This window comes from Myxine glutinosa, chromosome 9 (assembly GCF_964187855.1).
Source record: "Myxine glutinosa chromosome 9, kmMyxGlut1.1, whole genome shotgun sequence".
Classification (NCBI taxonomy): Eukaryota; Metazoa; Chordata; class Myxini; order Myxiniformes; family Myxinidae; genus Myxine; species Myxine glutinosa.
The window spans coordinates 66,705,700-66,725,562 of record NC_136269.1 but is presented as its reverse complement, the minus strand read 5'-3'; the positions used below and the strand labels follow the sequence as shown (position 1 = coordinate 66,725,562).

The window sequence follows — 19,863 nt, the reverse complement described above, 5'->3', positions numbered from 1 at the left end:
ACTTACCCCGGTCCCCCTCTCCTTGGCCAACATTTTTGGCACAGTGAAGAAGACACCTAAGCACAAACTCTCCAAGCACCTTGAAGATTTGATTACACACACAGAGCCGACAGTGGTTAATACATTTCTTTATGATGCCATGTTTATAATCCAGTCATTGCCCACCAACTTGCCTCATAATTTTGGGAAAGTAGCAGAGCTGGTTCTGAAGATTATATGCAGTACACAGGCAGATGAAATACACTTTGTCTGTGACAGTTATGTGAAAAGCATAAAGAATGCTGAGCAACAGGCAAGAGGTGCAAATGATGGATCATTTAACATCACTGGTGCAGATCAGTTAAGTCCTAAAGATTTCAGATATGCCTTGAGATCACCAAATTTCAAAACAGTACTTATCAAGTTCTTCATGGAGGAGTGGAAACTTAACAATTATGCAGCTATCATAAAACAAAAAAAAGTTGTTGGTGCACATGAAAATCAGTGTCTTCAGTATACAGCTACGCTAACAGGAAATGTAGAACACAATGAGGTACCAGACTACATATGCTCACATGTGGAGGCAGATACTAGCCTGGTGTACCATCTCAGCATAGCGTCAGAAGCATCACCAGGACAGAATGTCGTTGTCCGTGCAACAGACACTGATATCATGGTTATCCTCCTCTATCATGCCAGACAACTAAAGGTCAATGTGTGGATGGACCTTGGACATTCTGGTGATAACACTAGAAGGTACGCCCATATCACTGCACTCGCAAACCACATTGGTCCAGTACTTTGCAAGGCATTGCCAGGATATCATGCTCTGACAGGATGTGATTACACATCACCCTTCTTTAGGAAGGGAAAGGTGAATCCACTGAAGAAAGCTGAAAAGAGTCCTCTCCATCTTGAAGGCTTAGGCAGTCTCAGAGAGAACACCACCTTTGTTGATGATGACAGCCTTGTTGAACAATATGTCTGTTCACTCTATGGTCAGAGAACATTATTATCTGTGAATGAGGCAAGGTTGAGAATTTTCCTGCAGAAATACAAACCGACCAATCCAGACAGTCCATTGGAGAAAATATAAGGAATTGATGCAGGCATGCTTCCACCCTGCAAAGATGTTCTGGTACAAAAATTGGCACGGTTCAACTATGTGGCATATCTCTGGAAACATGCACATCTAAGAGATCCACTAGACACTAGAGAATATTCAACCCACAGATCATGGCTGGAAGGAGGTTAATGGACTCTTCCTACCAGTATGGTGTACTGGCAGTCAAATGCCAACTATACTTTCTGAGACCATTGAACCAGAAGATATTGCAGATGGAGATGAGGATGGTGAAGACAATGACAGTATTACTGATGCTGATTCAGATGATAACGATGACAGTGATTATGAAGATGGAAATGACGGATTTTGACCAAATACGGTCAACATTTTGGTAAAAAGAGGCCAACATGGCAAAAGCGTGTCATGTATTATTAAAATGTCTGTATCTTCCCTAAAAGTTAATCATTTTCAAATCTGATTTCACATTTGCAATCTCCATGATATAAGGTATTTTTTGATATATAATTTAAGGAATTAATAGATGTTTATATCTTTCCTACGGGTCATAAACATAATTAATTTTCAGAAAAATATGAAAAAAATCAAAATTTTTACTCCAAAATTAACAATATCACAAAAACGACATCAGCTATCTCCGTTTTGACTTCAAATCTGTATTCTATATGTAAAGCGCTTTCATTTGATATATTACACAATAATTTTGGGTAAATATTGTATTTTTCAGAAAGAAAAGTGGATTTTGGCCAAATATGGTCAGAATTTGGGTCAAAAAGGCCAAAATGTCAATTTTGTCTTATTTGGGGTTAATAAGACTGCTTTCTTTGGAATCAGCACCTTTGTTTACATAGAAAATGGTTGTCAAACCATATTTACCTAAAATTCTGATTAAAGCCATCTATCTCTTAGGGTAATTCTTTTGGGTGTCCATTTTGCTTTCCAGCCCCTTTTTCACCTCTTCCAATTCCCGGGTGGATTTGTCCCCCAATTCTTTCCTTTCCCGGGTGGATTTGTTCCCCTGGGTATCCATCTTTGCAGTCAATTCGCCCTTACTACACCTTGCTTCGTTCCTCATTTCCTTTGTCCTTCTCGTGGAGGTCCATTTTTGCCATTATTTGGTCCATAAATAATCGCATGTACCCTGGCATCGCGGGCTCGGCTTCCGCTGCCACGTGCGAGGCGCCGCCATTTTCTACCCCTGCTGCCGACCCTTCTGCTTCCTCCTCTTCTCCCAATTCTTCCCGTGGGTCGTGGGTCATTAATTCTTCCTCATCTACCTCATCTTCTACCCCCACCGGCATTCGACCGCTTTGGCTAGCCATGGCACGAATTTAAATTTTGATTTTAAAAACTAAATTTCGTCCACTCGCAATTTCAAGTGCGTGAAGCGCACTCCGGGTCCAATCCCACTCCCCGACACCAATTGTTACGGCTCTCTATGCCGCCCTTCTTCCCCTTACCAAGGGGGGATTAATCCCCTTGTCTTTACTGGGTTTGGCGGAACTGAGACTTGCAACGTCCCTTCCGGACAAACGCGGAGTAGGGTTTCGGGACCACTTCTCGCTCGTCCCTAATTCCCCGCGCTGCCCTGGGAGCGAGGAAACAAGCCTTGCATGAACCACGTGTGATGTGAGTACGCCGAGTGGATTGCGTACACGTGGTCCGCGCAGTTACCTAGAGGTTGGAACCCGATTAGAGCGGTTGTGCTCGTGCCACGCTTAGTCAAATGAGGAAACCACAGGAACGATTGAATCAGGAAGAAAGGAAGAACAAAGGTTTTAATTATTCCCACACGTATATACACGGTTCAGGGACGCAGAGACACAGAGCAACCTTAGACAGTCTTAACTTATCCCCAGACAACGGGCCAGGCTCACACTCTCACAGGGAATTGCAGATGGGTAGATGTTCCCCCAACGCGTCGCCGTGGTCATCCAGAGATGGTCCCCGTCCGGCTCTCCACGGCCCCGCACGTCCCGCGAAGATGGTGGCAGGCGAAGGCAGGGACTCGTAGCGCGTCTCCCGAACAAGGCAGATGATGGGGCGGAACGGCAAAGGGCGGGACTTTTATCGTGGCTGGCGATTACTCAGCCGTTGTCACTCGCGCTTCTCAAATGCACTGTATATTGCCTTAAGAGCGTCTGGCTGCGCCCGCGTATCTGTACAGTTCTCACACATGGCCAACTCCTCTTTCTCGATCCTCCGAGCTGGTTAGCGCACGCGAGTTCTCGTGCAAGTTCTTTATAACGATCCTCTCCCGCGCTAGTCCTGTGTTCAACAGCTTTCACCACTCATCAAGTCCTCTTTCCACTGCCGTGTGCATGCGAGTCCTCTCTCTTTGCTGCAGTCTTCTTGAGGGCTTTGCGCAGCGGGTCTTAAAGCTACGCCCCCTGAACCTTCTGGAACACTCGATCCATCTCGCCACGCTCTGTGACGCAACGCCGCCATCACCACCTCTGAGCTCTGATTGGCGGCTCGTGCTTACCGTCAGCACTTCTGCCGCTCCGCCTTGGTCCTCCTGACCTTCCTAGCCTACCTCGTGTTAACTCGCCCAAAATGAGCCAACGTTAGCGCAAAAGGGATTGAGGCTACGGACGTAGGATGATCGGTGACAGTAGGGCCTATTCTCTTGGCTCTACTCAACGCAGAACTAATGATGGAAAGGAACTAAGCTCAAAAATACTAAGACATAACTATAATATCGTGAGGCTACATGTTGCTTGTGTGACTAACTATGGGGGGTCAAATTTAACCTTTATTAGACTCGCTGTACAACCTCAAAACCGCAACTATATACGTGTATATATATATATATATATATATATATATATATATATATATATATATATATATATATATATATATATATATATATATATACACACATACATACATACATACATATATATACATACATACATACATACATATACACACATACATACATACATACATATATATACATACATACATACATACATATACACACACACACACATATATAAACTTTCCAACCATGGCAATAATCTATGTAACATAATCGGATGCATGGATGATTTGCGTATACTGGCCATAATAGTGTTCTGTTCAGTTAACGATGGTATTTTTGTTCAGAATGAATGTGCGAGGTGAGACTATGCGATCTGGGAGTGCCATTTTTGTTTATATTTTATTTTAGCAAGAATTATACACTGTTAAGATTAAAGTCTTCGCTGTACTTTATTATTTTGCATTTAAGTCTCTTTGTGCTTGTTAATACATTATAATTTGTGTGTCACTTCCAATTAAGCCTGCTTTAACAAAATTTGGTGCTAAACCATTCACTGATTGCAGATATACATTATTACTTGCCTACATCCTAAATGTGTTTATTACCCTTTCAATTTTTTTTGCGGAAAAAATCTAAGAATTATTAGCGTCAGCACATTTGGCCCATTCCAGAAGCTGTTTTGTGTATCTGGACTGGACCTTTTGGTGACTGTTTCATTTGTGTTTGAAAAATCCTGTGACACTTGATGTTAAATGGAGCATTGAGTGTGCAGTTGTTTAGCCATTTTGAAGTGTCCTTGTGGAAGGAAGCCATCTTACTATAATTCACCAAATGTCTGTCCGTCTGTCTGTTCGAAGGTACCGTAAAAACTGCTGAACCGATCTCAACGATATTTTGGGTGGATAATCCTGGGATCTCCAAGAGTAAAATAGGCTATTTCGTTTTCCCAATTTCAGCTTTAGTCTCCAGCATTCTCAGGTTTGGACTCCCGCATAACATTCGCGTTCGCATAACGTTCATTGTTCTCATTGTGACGATGTTGTTTTCCCGGGTGCCGCACAAACGGCTGCACCGATCGCTGCACGGCTGCACCGATCGAACTCGGTGACCTCGGACAAAGACCTTTTATAAGGACACGGGTTGAATCCCTGCTTGAGAGAATTCTAACCCATTTGAACTGAAGGAAACACGTATCGGGAGTACATATGACATCGCGATTCGTGAACACGTTTGGTTTAATCTCCACATGAGAGAATTCCACATCGCTATTTGGGCGGTGAATACGCTAACAGATCGCTGTCTCCATCGATCTTGCCAATGCCATAATAGCTATCGACTCAAAATCCTTTAAACTGTTGATATGGAAGTTTTTACAATGAAGGAAACACGTATCGGGAGTTCATACGACATCGGGAGGACGAACTGCACGCGTCTTCAGTATCAAGCTTAAATCTGTCATGGCGGATCTGAAGAGCGGAATGCTTGGAGAAGTGGTGGGCTACTTTGGCATGAAGGAGGATCAGAAACGTGGACTCCCACACTGCCACATCCTGCTGATACTTGCTCCCGCATGACGGTATTTTCCCGGGTGCCGCACGAATGACTGCACCGATCGAGATTTAACGGATGTTTACATAAATCGTTTAAAAGAAAAAAAGCCTTCAATTTCTGATATTTAGCCTTTTCATTTGGGCCTCCCAATTGAAGCCCCGCCCATCGGGCGGTTACCGTTGCTAGTAAACGGAAATATAAGGAGCTAGAGAGACTTTTTTTTTTTTTTTTTTTTTACAAAATGAAGATGTGGAGGCATCATGTATGTCAAGTCACAAACAATTTGATGTTGTTCGTTAATGTAATGTAAAGCATTCTTAAGTGCAAGCGTGTATTTTTAGGTCTGGCTGGAAAGCAATTGGCAAATGCATTGACATTCTTAAGAGCAATTTCTTCATGGTTGAAATGAAAAGTTTTTGATGAATGCATATTATCAATAATCTATAAATGAAAAACCTGAACCCTGACAGCAAAAATTGTCTCCTCAACTCAAAGGGACATGGAAAGAAATGTGTTATAAATATTACATTCAAAGATAGGAAAACTAATAAATGGGTTAGACAACCAACAGGAGTCCAGAATATATTCGAGATGGTCATAAGAACGAGGTAGCAATGGACTGTCCACATTCGCAGAAGAGTGGAAAACAGATGGATGAGTTTGACAGATGGACGTCCAATCATGTGGTCGATATGGTCTTGGGGCTTTACCCAGCAGAGGCTGAAAATGGCTGAAGATTATAATTACTCCTTAATCCTTAGGATTGTCTAAAAGTACTAAAAATACAACTTCCATTTAAGGAGACTATAAAATTGCGTTGCTGTTTGTTGTTTCACCTTCCATATCCTCCCCCCCCCCATGTCCTAAAAATGTATTATTGTGTTGGGAGTTTTTGTTTTTAATACAACAGAAGATCTTTTTTTGACAGATTTTTTTTTTTGACTTGCGGAACACCAAGGAAGCAATTTAAAATCTCAGACTAGGAAACAACCTTGGTGAAGCAAAAATTAGGATTGGTAACACTCAAAATGGTATGTGCAGTGGAGGTGTATGGAATAAATAAACTGGAGTAAATAATTGTGGGTGACTGACCAGGACGTTGGAGTCTGTTACATATGGTACTATGTTTAACCCTTTAAGGACCAAGGGCATCGTATGTCCCTAAACTTTAAAGTGGTGTATCTCCGATATTTTCCCTGCTATTTTAGATTACGTTATGTTGGTACGTTGGCCAACATTGTTGCTAACACACTGGGTAAGAGCTTTTGTCATTTCCATAATTTGTCTGTTTTTTATTGTTGATTTGAAATTTTTTTTACGCTTTGTCATGCATCCTCTTGAATTTCAAAAGATTGAAAGTTAGCCAAAGTAATTAATAGTAAAATTGAATTACTTTCAAGATGCTTGTGGTCCTCAAAGGGTTTAAGCAACAAGTGTAGGCTTTAAAAGAAATGCATGAAACTCGAGATTTACTATTCAGAATTTTTTTTGTAAATGAAGTTTGATGGGACTGTGATTTAAAACAGTGGTGCAGGACAAAATTGTAATGACTACAGCATTGAGAAACCCTGTTGTAAATTCTAAAACTCAGAATGGAAAATGGTAAATAATTTTGTCACAGTAAAAATGTTTGGGTGGGTGCAGTGGCGGAAGGGTGTGGAAATTGAGTGAATGCAGGGAATGGCACAGTAGTGACGAGATTCTGCACAATGCAACTGAAAGGACAACGCCAACAGGTGGTCAGGTGCCTTTCGGCTGGGCGCTGTGTGCTTTTGTGTGAATAAAGTCCTCCTTGAATGCTTGATATCGGGTAATGGTGCTTCCTTTTGTCTTGTCATTATATTTTCACTTTTTAATGCAATATAAACCTCTCCAGCATTGTTATTGTCAAAAAGTAACTGGTTTCATACCTCTTGCATGCCCTCAGGTGTTGTAATAATACGACAGGTGCACCCATGGAAGGTGTGTTCTTCAAAGCAGTCCAGTGACAGCACTTGTCTTGGCTTGCTACTTTGAAAATAACAGCTATTTACTCCCTCACTTTCCACTGCATTTTACCATAAGTTGACTTTTGAGATCGAATTTACTTACACCAAAACTATAATACCATGCTTAAATCAGAATTAAATTCAAAATGGCATTTGCTATGAAGATATATTTATGAACCAACATTATTCACACAAAGCATAACTTGGCAGATTAAAAAATAGTTTAGCTTTTTATTGTTATTATTACCAGCAGAATTCCCACCCTTTGGGTATAAAAACTTGCTGAAAAAAGTATAGTCTGTGTTTTGCAAGACGATCATAGGTGTTTGCATGGTGTGCTCCACAGCTTGGTTTGCAGATGGTGTAAACATATTTATAGAGTTGAAATAACTAAAGAGTATGCTCCTAGTAGTAAGGGTATGTTCCAAGGGTCTAAATGTTCTCATCTCTAAAGCATGCAAATGTCTGAGGGGTCTAAAGGTGTTTCAACGGATCTAAACCGTCTAAGAATAGTTCTAAGTGGTCTAAAGCTCTAAATGGTTATGGGTGCAAGCTGATGAACATGTTTGAATGGTGTAAGGATTTTAAATGGAATTAAGGTCTAATGGAGTTAAAGACTTAAGGGATGTAAAGGTCTAAATTATCTGTGGGGTCCAAAGGGTGTAAAAGGTCTGAATAGTGAAGCAGTCTAAAGTATCGAAAGGCCAGGGTTTTAAAGATATAATGGTTATAAAGCGTCATAGGAGTTTTAAGAGTCCTGGGGTTATAAATGTCTTCGGGTTCTCATCGAGGGTCTGTGGAGTCTTCGGGATCTAACGGGGGTTATAGGGTTTGCATGGTTTTGGGGATCCAAAGCATTTAACATGGGCGATATTGTCTTGGGGATCAAAGAGTTCTAATTGAGGGTCTTCAGGGCATTGAGGGTCTCAGGAGAATTGAGACTTTTAAGCATCTTCGGGTTCTTGATTGTCTTAAGGGGTCTTGATCGTCTTGGGTGTCTTGATCGTCTTGGGGGTCTTAGAGGTCTCAGAGGATATTACAGGTCTCAGAGGATATTACAGGTCTCAGAGGATATTACAGATCTCAAGGGTTCTTAAAGGTTCTGAAGGGGTCCTGGGTGTCGTAAAGGCTCTGGGATCTTAGAGGTCCATGGGGTCTAAAGGTATATAAGGATCTAAGGGATCTAATGGAATATAAAGGGTCTTCGAAGGTTTAATGCAGGGATACCCAAACACAGGGTCACGGACCCAACTTGAACCCCCCCCACCCCTTCAAAATCCCGGTTTTTGGGGGGGGAGGGGGGGATTTCATGTAGAAAAGCGTTTTTTCCAATAATTTTTGTCGTTAGTACCGGTATCATTTGGGTTATGGGGCGAAGGTGATTCAAATTTGGGGTCGGTGATAAAAAAAAAAGTTTGGGAACCACTGGCCTAAGGAGTCTCGGCAGTCTGAAAGGTTGGTAGGTTTAAAAGGTATGTTGCAATAATATGTATCGCTCCATCGTGCTTATTATATCGTGCTCCACGCGAAGTATTGACATGGGCATTGAGGAAGTTAGGAGTGGAGGAATGGTTGATCAGAGTAGTGATGGCAATGTACAAAAGAGCACGCACAGCTGTAAGGACGAAGGATGGGAACAGTGGTGAGTTTGAGGTGAAGGTGGGAGTGCATCAGGGGTCGGTACTAAGCCCACTACTATTTGTAGCTGTGATGGAGGTGCTGGCTCAGAACGTAAAGGAGGGTTTACCGTGGGAGTTGTTGTATGCAGATGATCTGGTGTTGATTGCAGAAAGTATGGATGGACTGAAGGAAAAGATGAACAAGTGGAAGGAATGTATGGAGACAAAAGGTCTGAAGGTGAATATAGGAAAGACGAAGGTGATGGCAAGTGGTAAAGCATGTGGTGAGGTGGAAATAACTGGGAAGTGGCCATGTGCTGTGTGCAGGAAGGGTGTCAGAGTGAACTCCATTCAATGTACAATGTGCGCTGAGTGGGTTCATCAAAAATGTAGTGGTCTGAGAGGGTCACTAACCAGTGTGGCAGCTACATTCAAATGTAAAGTGTGCACAGAGGGAGCTGCAGATGGAGGAAATGTTGAGTTGGATCTTGGAGACGGCGTGAAGCTGGAAGGTGTGAAAACATTTTGTTACCTCGGAGACATGCTGAATGGAGAAGGTGGATCAGACTCGGCAACGGTTGCTAGAGGGAGATGTCCATGGAAGAAGTTTCGGGAACTGAGTGGCGTGCTCATGAGGAGGGGAGTGTCGTTGAAGCTGAAGGGAAAGGTGTATGCTGCATGTGTGAGAAGTGTTATGATTTATGGGAGCGAGACATGGGTAATGAACGGAGAGCAGCAACGAAGGCTGGAAAGGGTGGAAATGCGAATGGTTCGGTGGATTTGCAGAGTATCGTTGAGAGAGAGGAAGACAAATGATGAATTGTGAAAGATGATGGGAATAGAGCCTGTGATTGATGCTGTGAATAGTGTTATGTGCTCCTCCCTGACCCCCTGGTCACGGTGTACCTCCGAGCCCCGAGAGGAGTCATGGCAGAAAAATGTGTTATTCTGTATGTCAAAGATCATTGGTGAAGCCATACCAATTGTTACTCACAAACACATATTGTATTAAGATCACACAAGAATACAGTACAACAATAATATGAATCAAAAGTACAATCAATATCCTATGATGGTACCATCAGTTTTGTAATATATAACTCTCTGTGCTCCAAGTGAGTGAAACAAGAACATCCCCAATGTCTCTAATCCCCGGCTTCAAGCCAAAGTCGATCCGCTCCAGCGATCGACAGATCAATGTCCAATCGGGACCAGAATCCCGTTGGGTTGGTAGTTACAGTCCTGCTGCCAAAGCTGTACCAAGGCGCCCTCCAGGCGACTGGGAAATCCAAAGGCGCCCTCCAGGCGACTGGGAAATCACACCCTCGGGTATGGACGTTCCACAGCTCACAGTCGGCGACACGCAGATTTTCCACTCAAAAGCCATGTCACACACGCACCCCAGATCGACGTCTGAATGCGGTGAAAATGGTCGAAACGAGACGAAACCTTGAGCGAAGCGCAAGTCCTGCGCGAGTCAAAATGGCCGACGGCCCGGTCTCGTGGCGCAATGGCACGACGATGATGACGATGATTCTCTTCAGAATCCACCTCAAAACCTGACACGCAGGTTGATCTGTCACAGCGATAACAACTCTGTCGCAGGAATCCCTTTCCCGGGAAACCAAAAGTTCACTCGTGACTCTTGTCCGCCAACGTTCGCTCCAGACCGCAAAGCAACTCGGCTTTCTTCTCCGACTCATTCGCTCTGCCTTCTTTTTTTTCTTCCTCTTCGTCGTCGTCCGGTTCCCGATCCGGTTTCCGATTTCTTTTAACACTAACTTTTTCACTTTTTGAAAAACAGTTCATAAACAATAAACCTTTTGAAAACAATAATAGTGCATGGAATTACAGTGGATGAAAACCACAACAACGGAAGTGACGAATCCGTAACAATAGGAACATGTTGAGACATGCTGAATGGAGAAGGTGGGTCAGACTCGGCAACGGTTGCTCGAGTGAGATGTGCATGGAAGAAGTTTCGGGAACTGAGTGGCGTGCTGATGAGGAGGGGAGTCTCGTTGAAGTTGAAGGGAAAGGTGTATGCTGCATGTGTGAGAAGTGTTATGATTTATGGGAGCGAGACATGGGTAATGAACGTAGAGCAGCAACGAAGGCTGGAAAGGGTGGAAATGCGAATGGTTCGGTGGATGTGCGGAGTATCGTTGAGAGAGAGGAAGACAAATGATGAATTGCGAAAGATGATGGGAATAGAGCCTGTGATTGATGCTGTGAAGAGGAACAGGTTGAGATGGTTTGGTCATGTGTTGAGGAAGGATGAAAGTGACTGGTTGAGAAGAGTGATGGAAATGAATGTAGAAGGAAGTAGAGGACGGGGAAGACCGATAAAGACTTGGCTAAAGATGGTGGAAGAAGAAATGCGGGCAAGGGGGTTAACAAGGAGAGATGCAGAAAATTGGGCAAAATGGAGAAGATTGTCATGGGGACCACAAGGCTCACCCCCACTCTAGCAGGGAAAATGGCCTTAAAATGCATGTTGTTGTTGTTGTTGTTGCTCCATCGTGCTTATGTAACTCTTTATACTTTATAGCTACGTGAAAGGTAATATTAAATGATCCCTGACACCATACCTTAGTGGTTGTGGGGAAGTATTTTAGGCACCCACAAAAAAAAATTGATTTCTTCAAAATGCCAACAGGATTAGAACAGCACTGGGCAATGCCAGGTAACCCTCCAAGTATCCCTTAAATGCTCAATTGGGTTCAGATCTGGTGATTGAGGTCACGAGATATGGATAACATCAGTGTCGTGCTCATCAAACCATTTGGGGACCACACTTGCTCTGTGGACTGGGGCATTTCCATCCTGGAGGACACCCTTCCTGGCAGAAAATATATCCTGCATCATGTGGTGAAGATGATCACTCAATATCATTAAGTGAGCGATTGGCATTGACTTTGCCTTCTAAGGGAATGACTGCACCCAAACCATGCCAGGAAAATGCGTCCCACAACATTACAGAACCACGAGAACCCTTGTTGGAACCAAGCAGAGTTCTTTATGTTGGCGCCACACCTTCACTCGTCTGTTTGTCAAGAACATGGGGAAGGGTAATTCATCTGACCATATCTCTTTTCTCCACTGCTTGGTCGTCCTTTGTCTGTGCTCTTTGCATCACTGGACTTGCAAACGGGCATTGTCAGGTGTGATGGGCAGTTTGTGTACTGCAACCCAACTATGGTATCCCAATCAGTGGAGTTCTCGGCGGATCGTTTTTCATGAAACGAGCTGCTCTCGCCCCAGGTTGATATTTGCAGTCAATTGATCTGCTGTTGCTCACCTGCTTTGCCTTGCACTTCAAGTTCATGCATCGTATCATGATCCTGGAGTATCCCCTTCCGGCCACTGTTGCCCTTTGAAGATCTCTTTCCCTCAGAGTTCTATGCCGACATCACCTTCGACACCATTGCTCGTGAAACATCAGCAAGTTGAGCTGTCTGTCACTGAAGCTCCTGCCAAACGCTTCTGAACAATCATCCCTCTTTCAAAGTCACAAAGGTGTCCTCTTGCATCCACACGAGCCATGATTATAGGCAACCAGGCCTGTGTAGCATTTTTACCTTCGCAAAAGCGGAAGGTTATGTTTTGATCGCTGTGTATTTATTTGTATGTCTGTGTGTGTGTGTATGTTATTCGCACAACTCAAAAAGTATTCAACCGAATTGCATGAAATTTGGTGGGATGATTGGTTATTATACGGGACACATTTGATTAGATTTTGGGAGCAATCGGGTCAAAGGTCAAGGTCAAGGTCACGAAAAGGTCAAAATCGTATTTTTACCATAGCGCGGTCAATTTTTATCCAATTGGCATGCAACTAATGCCAAAATGTTCAGAATTCAATGCCCGATCTTGTGATATACGACATGACCCAGTGAAGACATTACCCTTGTTAGCGGTTGGGGGTCAAAGGTCAGGGGGGTCACGACCTTGCAAAATGTGCGTTTTTTGTCATAACTCGGTCAATTCTTATCCGATTTGCATGAAATCAGCACCAAACTGTTCACTGTTCTGTTCCCTACACTCCCATGCCAAGTACAGAACAGTAGCTGCGGCGAAGGTATGCGCTCTACCGAGTGCCCGTTCTAGTTATACATGCCTCTAGCCATTTTTGAATTTTATTTGCTTAATTAACACATGGGCCACACCTGTGTGGAAGCCTTTGCTTTCACCATACTTGTGTCCTTCATTTACCCAGGTGTTTCCATTTTTGTCCTCTTCATGTATGTATGTATGTATGTATGTATGTATGTATGTATGTATGTATGTATGTACGTACAGTCATGTGAAAAAGTAAGTACACCCCATGTTAAGTTTTGACTTTTTCAACATATTTCAACATACAGCTATTTGATCTTCATTTCAACAATATTAATAGATAAAGGTGATATAATATAACAAATATCATGAAACATTTACATTTTGTAGTCCATTGCATAATTTAAATAAACATAAATGCAAATTTCGCTTATGGAAAAAGTAAGTACACCCCATGAAATGTTTTTTTAAAATATTTTAAACATATGTGGACATATCAATATTTGATCTTCATTCACACAGTATCTATAGATAAAGGTGATCTAATTGAGCAAAAAACAATGAAAAATTGACTGCAATAATTTATTCAACAAAAAATTGTTGCACAGCATGCACAATTGCATGCACAGCTCGTTTCAAATCCCCCCACAACATCTCGATGGGATTTAGAGCCGGGCTTTGACTTGGCCATTCCAGAACCCTCCATTTCTTTCTTTTCAGCCATTCCTTGGTGGATTTACTGGTATGTTTAGGGTCATTGTCATGTTGCAAGGTCCACCTTCGGTTGAGCTTCAACTTTCCGACAGATGGCCACACATTATCCTCAAGTACCCTCTGGTACAATGAAGAATTCATAGTGGATTATATGATGGTGAGCTGCCCAGGCCCTGATGCAGCAAAGCTGCCCCAAACCATAATATTTCCACCCACCTTGCTTTACAGTTGGTTTCAGGTTCTTCTGGTCAAAGGCTGTGTTTGGTTTTCACCAAACTTGTCTTCTGGTACTGTGGCCAAATAGCTCTACCATTGACACATCTGTCCAGAGCACATTGTTCCAGAAGTGCTGGTCTTTGCCTAGGTGTTCATTGGTAAACTTTAGTCTTGCCCTGATGTTCTTTCTGGACAGCAAAGGTTTCCTCCTGGCACACCTCCCATGTCGATCAAAGTTGTGCAGCCTCTTTCTAATGGTACACCCGTGCACTTTGACATCAACAGTGGCAAGAGCTACCTGTAGGTCTCGTGATGACATTCTGGGGTTCTTAGATACTTCTTTCAGCATCTTGCAGTCTGCTCTCGGGCTGAACTTGCTGTGGCGGCCCAGCCTGAACAAGTTGGCAGTTGTTTGGAATCTTCTCCACTTGTAGATGATCTTCTGGACAGTCGAATGATTGATTTCAAATTGTTTGGAGATCTTTTTAAATCCCTTCTCAGACTCGTAGGCATCTATAACCTTCTTTCTGAAGGCCTTGGAGATCTCTTTTGATCTAGGCATGGTGACGCCGCACACTTCAACAACAAAGAGCAAACCAAACTAAATGTCTGAGGTTTAAATAAGACAGGTTCCTCCAAGATCCTCTCTAACGATGTTCTAATCATTTGCACCTGAGCTGGTGCACCTGATTGTAATTTTAGGTATTTGAAGTCGTGATAAATGTAGGGGTGTACTTACTTTTTCCACATGCGAAATTTGCATTTATGTTTATTTAAATTATACAATGGACTACAAAATGTAAATGTTTCATGATATTTGTTATATCATATCACCTTTATCTATCAATATTGTTGAAATGAAGATCAAATAGCTGTATGTTGAAATATGTTGAAAAAGTCAAAACTTTACATGGGGTGTACTTACTTTTTCACGTGACTGTATGTATGTATGTATGTATGTATGTATGTATGTATGTATATGTATGCATTTGTATGTTCATATGTACATATGCACATATGTCTATGTCTGTATGTCTGTGTACATGTTAAGTAAGAGGTTAAAGAATCTGGTGACTGTGGAACAGATACTATAGATACTGATTGTATAGATGCTTTTAAATATGAATATGAAGATTATATTTGAATGTCAATTTGCTGAGGTGTGAATAATATCTTTCTGGCTCATTGTTCCCTTGCACTTGTTTTTTTTCTCATTTTCATAGAGACATCAAACCAGACAATGTTCTGCTGGATATGAATGGCCACATCCGTCTTGCAGACTTTGGTTCCTGCTTAAAGCTTTTAACCGATGGCACGGTAAGCGTGTGTGTGCGTGCGTGCGTCAACCAAGGACCGACTTTTTTTTTGTTTCTTCACAGCACGTTAGTGTTTTTGATGACACTTCTTTCTGTCAAATTGTTCACATGGTCTTAAACTTTGACAGCTGTGCTCGTAAAGATGCTTGTGGTTTGTGGGTATGAATCCTGAGCTGCAAATCCTCCAACATGTATGTGTATAATATGGGCTTGAAGTGCTTCACCGAGTGTGCCGTTGGGAACGAGTCACGCATTGTGATGCAATGGCCATTAGTATTATCAAAATGTAAAAGGGTTAACTTTAAATGAAACAGGGAACCGGAAGACGAAGAGGAAGAAGAAGGCGAGGGCGTGGCGAGTGAAGTCGGACAAGAAGCGAGTAGCTTCCAGCTACGTAGCGAGCGTTGTCGAACGAAAGTCGCGAGTGAACTTTGAGTTTCCTTGAAAGGAGTTCCTGCGATAGGTGTTATCGCTGGGGGATTGAAAAACCTGCGTGGTCAGGTTTGGGCGTTGCGATTCTGAAGAATCATCGCCGGGTCGTGTCGACTCAAGTAAGAGCCGTTGGCCATTTTGACACTCGCGCTTTGTTCAATAAAAGGTCTTGGCTACGCATCAGCTTTTTCACCATCCTGTCATCTGTCGGGGATGTGTGTGCGCAACGCTGAGTTTGAAGTTTAAGTGGCGGTTCGCCGACTGAACCGGGAACGTTCCTATCTGGAGGGGGCCTTTGGGATTTCCCATTCCGCCGCGAGTTTGCTTTTGGTTTTGGACTACGTGACTTTTTGCGTCGCTTCGACCGCCTACGCCTGAGAGCTGCTTCGGCGGTGCGACTGCCCTTGCCATCCGCCCGGGATTCTGGTCTCGATTGGACATTGTTCGAGCGATCGCTGGAGCGAGTCAACCTCGTCTTGAGGACGGGAATATAGAGACATTGGGGAAGGTTTTTCCACTCACCTGGAACACCGTGAGTTATCCTATGCTAGTTGATGGTACCATCATAAGATGTATTGAGTGTATTGTTGATTGCTATCATTGTTGTATCGTTATTCCTGTGTGATTTTTCAATACATTATTTGTTTGTTGATAACCATTGGTGTGGTTTCAATATTGATTTTGACACGGAATAACACATTTTTCTGCCGTGGCTCCTCTCGGGGTTCGGAGGTACACCGTGACCAGGGGGTCGGGGAGGAGCACGTAACACTACCTAGCTTACGACATCCGCTGGGACCCCAAAACGTTTCACTGAATGTTTGGTGGGGCTAGCCCCAAAACTGAGCGAGTAGTTTCGGGATGGACAGACACTCCTGTTTTATGATATAGATAATCCAAATAAGGCCCTTCTGACACGGCAAATGCATCTTCGCATTAAACGCCATGAGCATATATGCATACCACTTCACTTCCTAGTAGCTTCAGCAGCGCACACTTGAGTCTGTTTTAAAAACTGGGGATTTAAGAATCAGTGCATTTGCCGACCATGGTTTCACCCTTGTTAGAGATAATCAGGATAACGCACCACAATCGTTTACTTCTGACATGCAACTTAATTGGCTTAATACTGTTACACCTCCTAGCTTGATAGAGCAGCAAGGCACAGTTCGCGTCTCATAGCAGCCGAAACTGCACGATGTCTGAGCAATAATGCCCATCTGCCACCCAAGCACATTACCTCTGCCATCGTGCCTTACTCCCCTACCAATTTGGGGTGTTTAACGGGGGTAGAAAAGATCAAGGTTTTGGATGGAGGAAGATAAGAGATGGTGGTGAACAGCTGTTTTGAATACCTGGAGGGAGGAGTGGGATTGAAGAGAGTTTGCTCCAGAGATGGGAAAAAGAGGAATGAAATAGTGAAGGTGAGCAGAGAATCTTGATTTTGGCAGTTTTGCCAGAAAAGGGTTGCTGATAGATCTTGTGCGTCTGCAGGAATATTTTGGGGACAAAGCGCAGACAGAGCTGCGGGGCGGAGGGTGTGCAAAGCCGGAGAGTAGTCGTTAGAAGATAGAAAGATTGCCAACCTCACAGTGCTGAGAGAGTGAAAGACCCTCATAATCAGCTTCATTGTTGGAGATGCCAATGATTCTGAAAGCCTTGGTTTCGACAGCGTGAAGCCGAGATAGGTGTGAGGCAGGAGCACCACCCCAGAGGGGGAGAGTAGTACTCCATTGAGCTGCGGATGAAAGCTTTTTTTTAGTGGTGAGTAGCTCAGTAGTGCCAAGGAAGGACTTCACATGACAATGGATGCCCAGGCAGCGACTGGCCTTAGAGTTCTGCTTGGAAATGTAGTTTTCCCAGGAAAGATCATGGCAGATATTGAGACCAAAAAGCTTGAGTGACAAATCTTCTTCAAGAGGATTGTTGAGAAAGTAGATGGGAGGGTTTTCCAGACGGTCTTTTCGGAGAGACATCGTGAGAGTGTGAGATTTGTCAGGATGGAAAGACATGTTCCACATGTTTGTCCAGCTGGCAATTTATTCAGGCCTGCAGAGAGTGAAGAGGCTGCCTCCTGCTGATCTGAGGGATGAGAGATGGAGAGACAGAGGGTAGAGTCATCAGCAAAAATAGAGCATTTTTGGAGAGTCGGAGAGATCGTTTATGAAGATTAGAATATGCACAAGGTCTAGAACACATTGCCTTGAGGAACGCCAGCCTGGACAGGAAGAGGAGATGAGAGAATTCCATTTAGAGCCACACATTGACTACGACAGGAGAGGAAGTCCGTGAGCCAAGCGTGGAGATTTCCATGGATACCATGAGAGGAGAGTTTGGAGAGCAGGGTGGGGTGCCAGACCATATCGAAGGCACAGGATATGTCAAGGGAGACAGCTCTGATATTCCTGTTTGGCATTGAGGACCGACATCCATTGTTGAGACAGCAAAAGCAGCATGCCAGAGTAGTGTAGTGTAGAGTAGAGTAGAGTAGAGTGACCTGGTCTGAATCCAAATTGATGATCTTAGATTAATCCTTTGGAGAAGAGGAAGGATTTTATGTCGGAAGCAATGATGGATTCTATGACCTTGCTGATGATTGTGAGTAGGCTGATTGGTCTGTAGTTACAAGGATCTGTTTTTGCATTTTTTTGTGTCAAGCGTTAGTGTTCCAACCTTTTCTTCTTTTACCAACCTATTCCTCTTATTCTTCCTTTTCCCTCTATATTATTGATTTTCGCCTTCCTTTTTATTCACTCCAATGCATTGTGAATGCAGGTGTTGCACTCTTGGAATATAAGTTTATTTCATCACTTTGTAGATTATGCATTACTGTGTTGCTGTGAAATGCTTGCATAACGTTCCCTGTATTCATCAGGTTCAGTCATCAGTTGCAGTTGGAACCCCCGATTACATCTCTCCGGAGATACTACAAGCGATGGAGGATGGAAAAGGGAAATATGGACCTGAGTGTGATTGGTGGTCTCTCGGTGTGTGTATGTACGAGATGCTTTTTGGAGAGACTCCCTTCTACGCAGAATCCTTAGTTGAAACTTATGGCAAGATCATGAACCACAAGGTGAGGGGCGTAAAGGCCTTCAAAAAATATTGAAAAGAGCTATTAGTCAGTTCAGAAAACTTCAGAATATTCATTTCAGAAACAGAATATTCCATTTTATTGCATAAATTATCTGGTGCGAATTAATTTTGTTTTTTTTTGGAAGAACTTTGGACAAACAAAAGGACACACAAGTCCTTCACACCATGAGAAGGGGAGTGGTAGGGAGGAAAATGGATTAGGTGTCAGCGAGAGTAGAGGAGGTTGTTGACCAGTATGGGAGAAACCATGATGTGGCGATTTTTTTATTTTATTTTATTTTATTATTATTATATACATAATCGAGGCTCGTGAAAGAGCTAACATTTATCACACAAACAAATCAAACAGACAAAGAACCAAAGTATATAAAAAGGGGAGCGGTAGACAAGATGGGGAGAGAAGGGGAAGCACATAAACACAACATTTGTGAGGGACATCAGGGATGTGTGGGAGGGAGAGGGCTTGGGGGGAGGCTGCGTGGGAAGGGGGGAGGGGGGGGGTGGGTGGGAGAAGTATAAACACAAGGACACAAAGGACTTCCAGGAAATAAGTTGGTATTTCAAAAAAGAGGATTTGGGGGTGAAATTAGCAGGGGTAGAAAAGATCAAGGTTTTGGATGGGGGAAGATTAGAGATGGTGGTGAACAGCTGTTTTAAAGACCTGGAGGGAGAAGTGGGATTGAAGGGAGTGGGGGAGTTTGTTCCAGAGGTGGGAGAAAAGAGGAATGAAAGAGTGAAGGTGAGCAGAGAGTCTTGATTTTGGCAGTTTAACCATAAGAGGGTTGCAGGGAGATCTTGTGCGACCTTTAGGAATATTTGGGGGACAGAGCCCAGAGAGAGCTGGAGGAGCAAGGCCGGAGAGGAGTCGATAGAAGATAGAAAGACCACCAAACCTGCCTGCGGTGAGTAAGTGAAAGGCCCTCGGAGGAAGCTTCATCACGGGAGATTCCAATGATTCTGAACGCTTTGGTTTCAACAGCATGAAGACGAGCTAGGTGTGAGGCAGGAGCACCACCCCAGAGGGGAGAGCAGTATTCCA

General features: G+C 43.2%; 1 protein-coding gene across 2 annotated transcripts in view; it reads left to right on the top strand.

Moving 5' to 3' along the window:
• Positions 1-19,863, top strand: part of LOC137435358 (serine/threonine-protein kinase MRCK alpha) — a 318,221-nt gene that overhangs the window by 101,116 nt on the left and 197,242 nt on the right. For both annotated transcript variants that reach the window (XM_068129069.2, XM_068129068.2), the window contains exons 6-7: positions 15,204-15,297; positions 18,604-18,804. In XM_068129069.2, the coding sequence (XP_067985170.1) occupies positions 15,204-15,297; positions 18,604-18,804 (295 nt within the window). The remainder of the gene's footprint in view (positions 1-15,203; positions 15,298-18,603; positions 18,805-19,863) is intronic.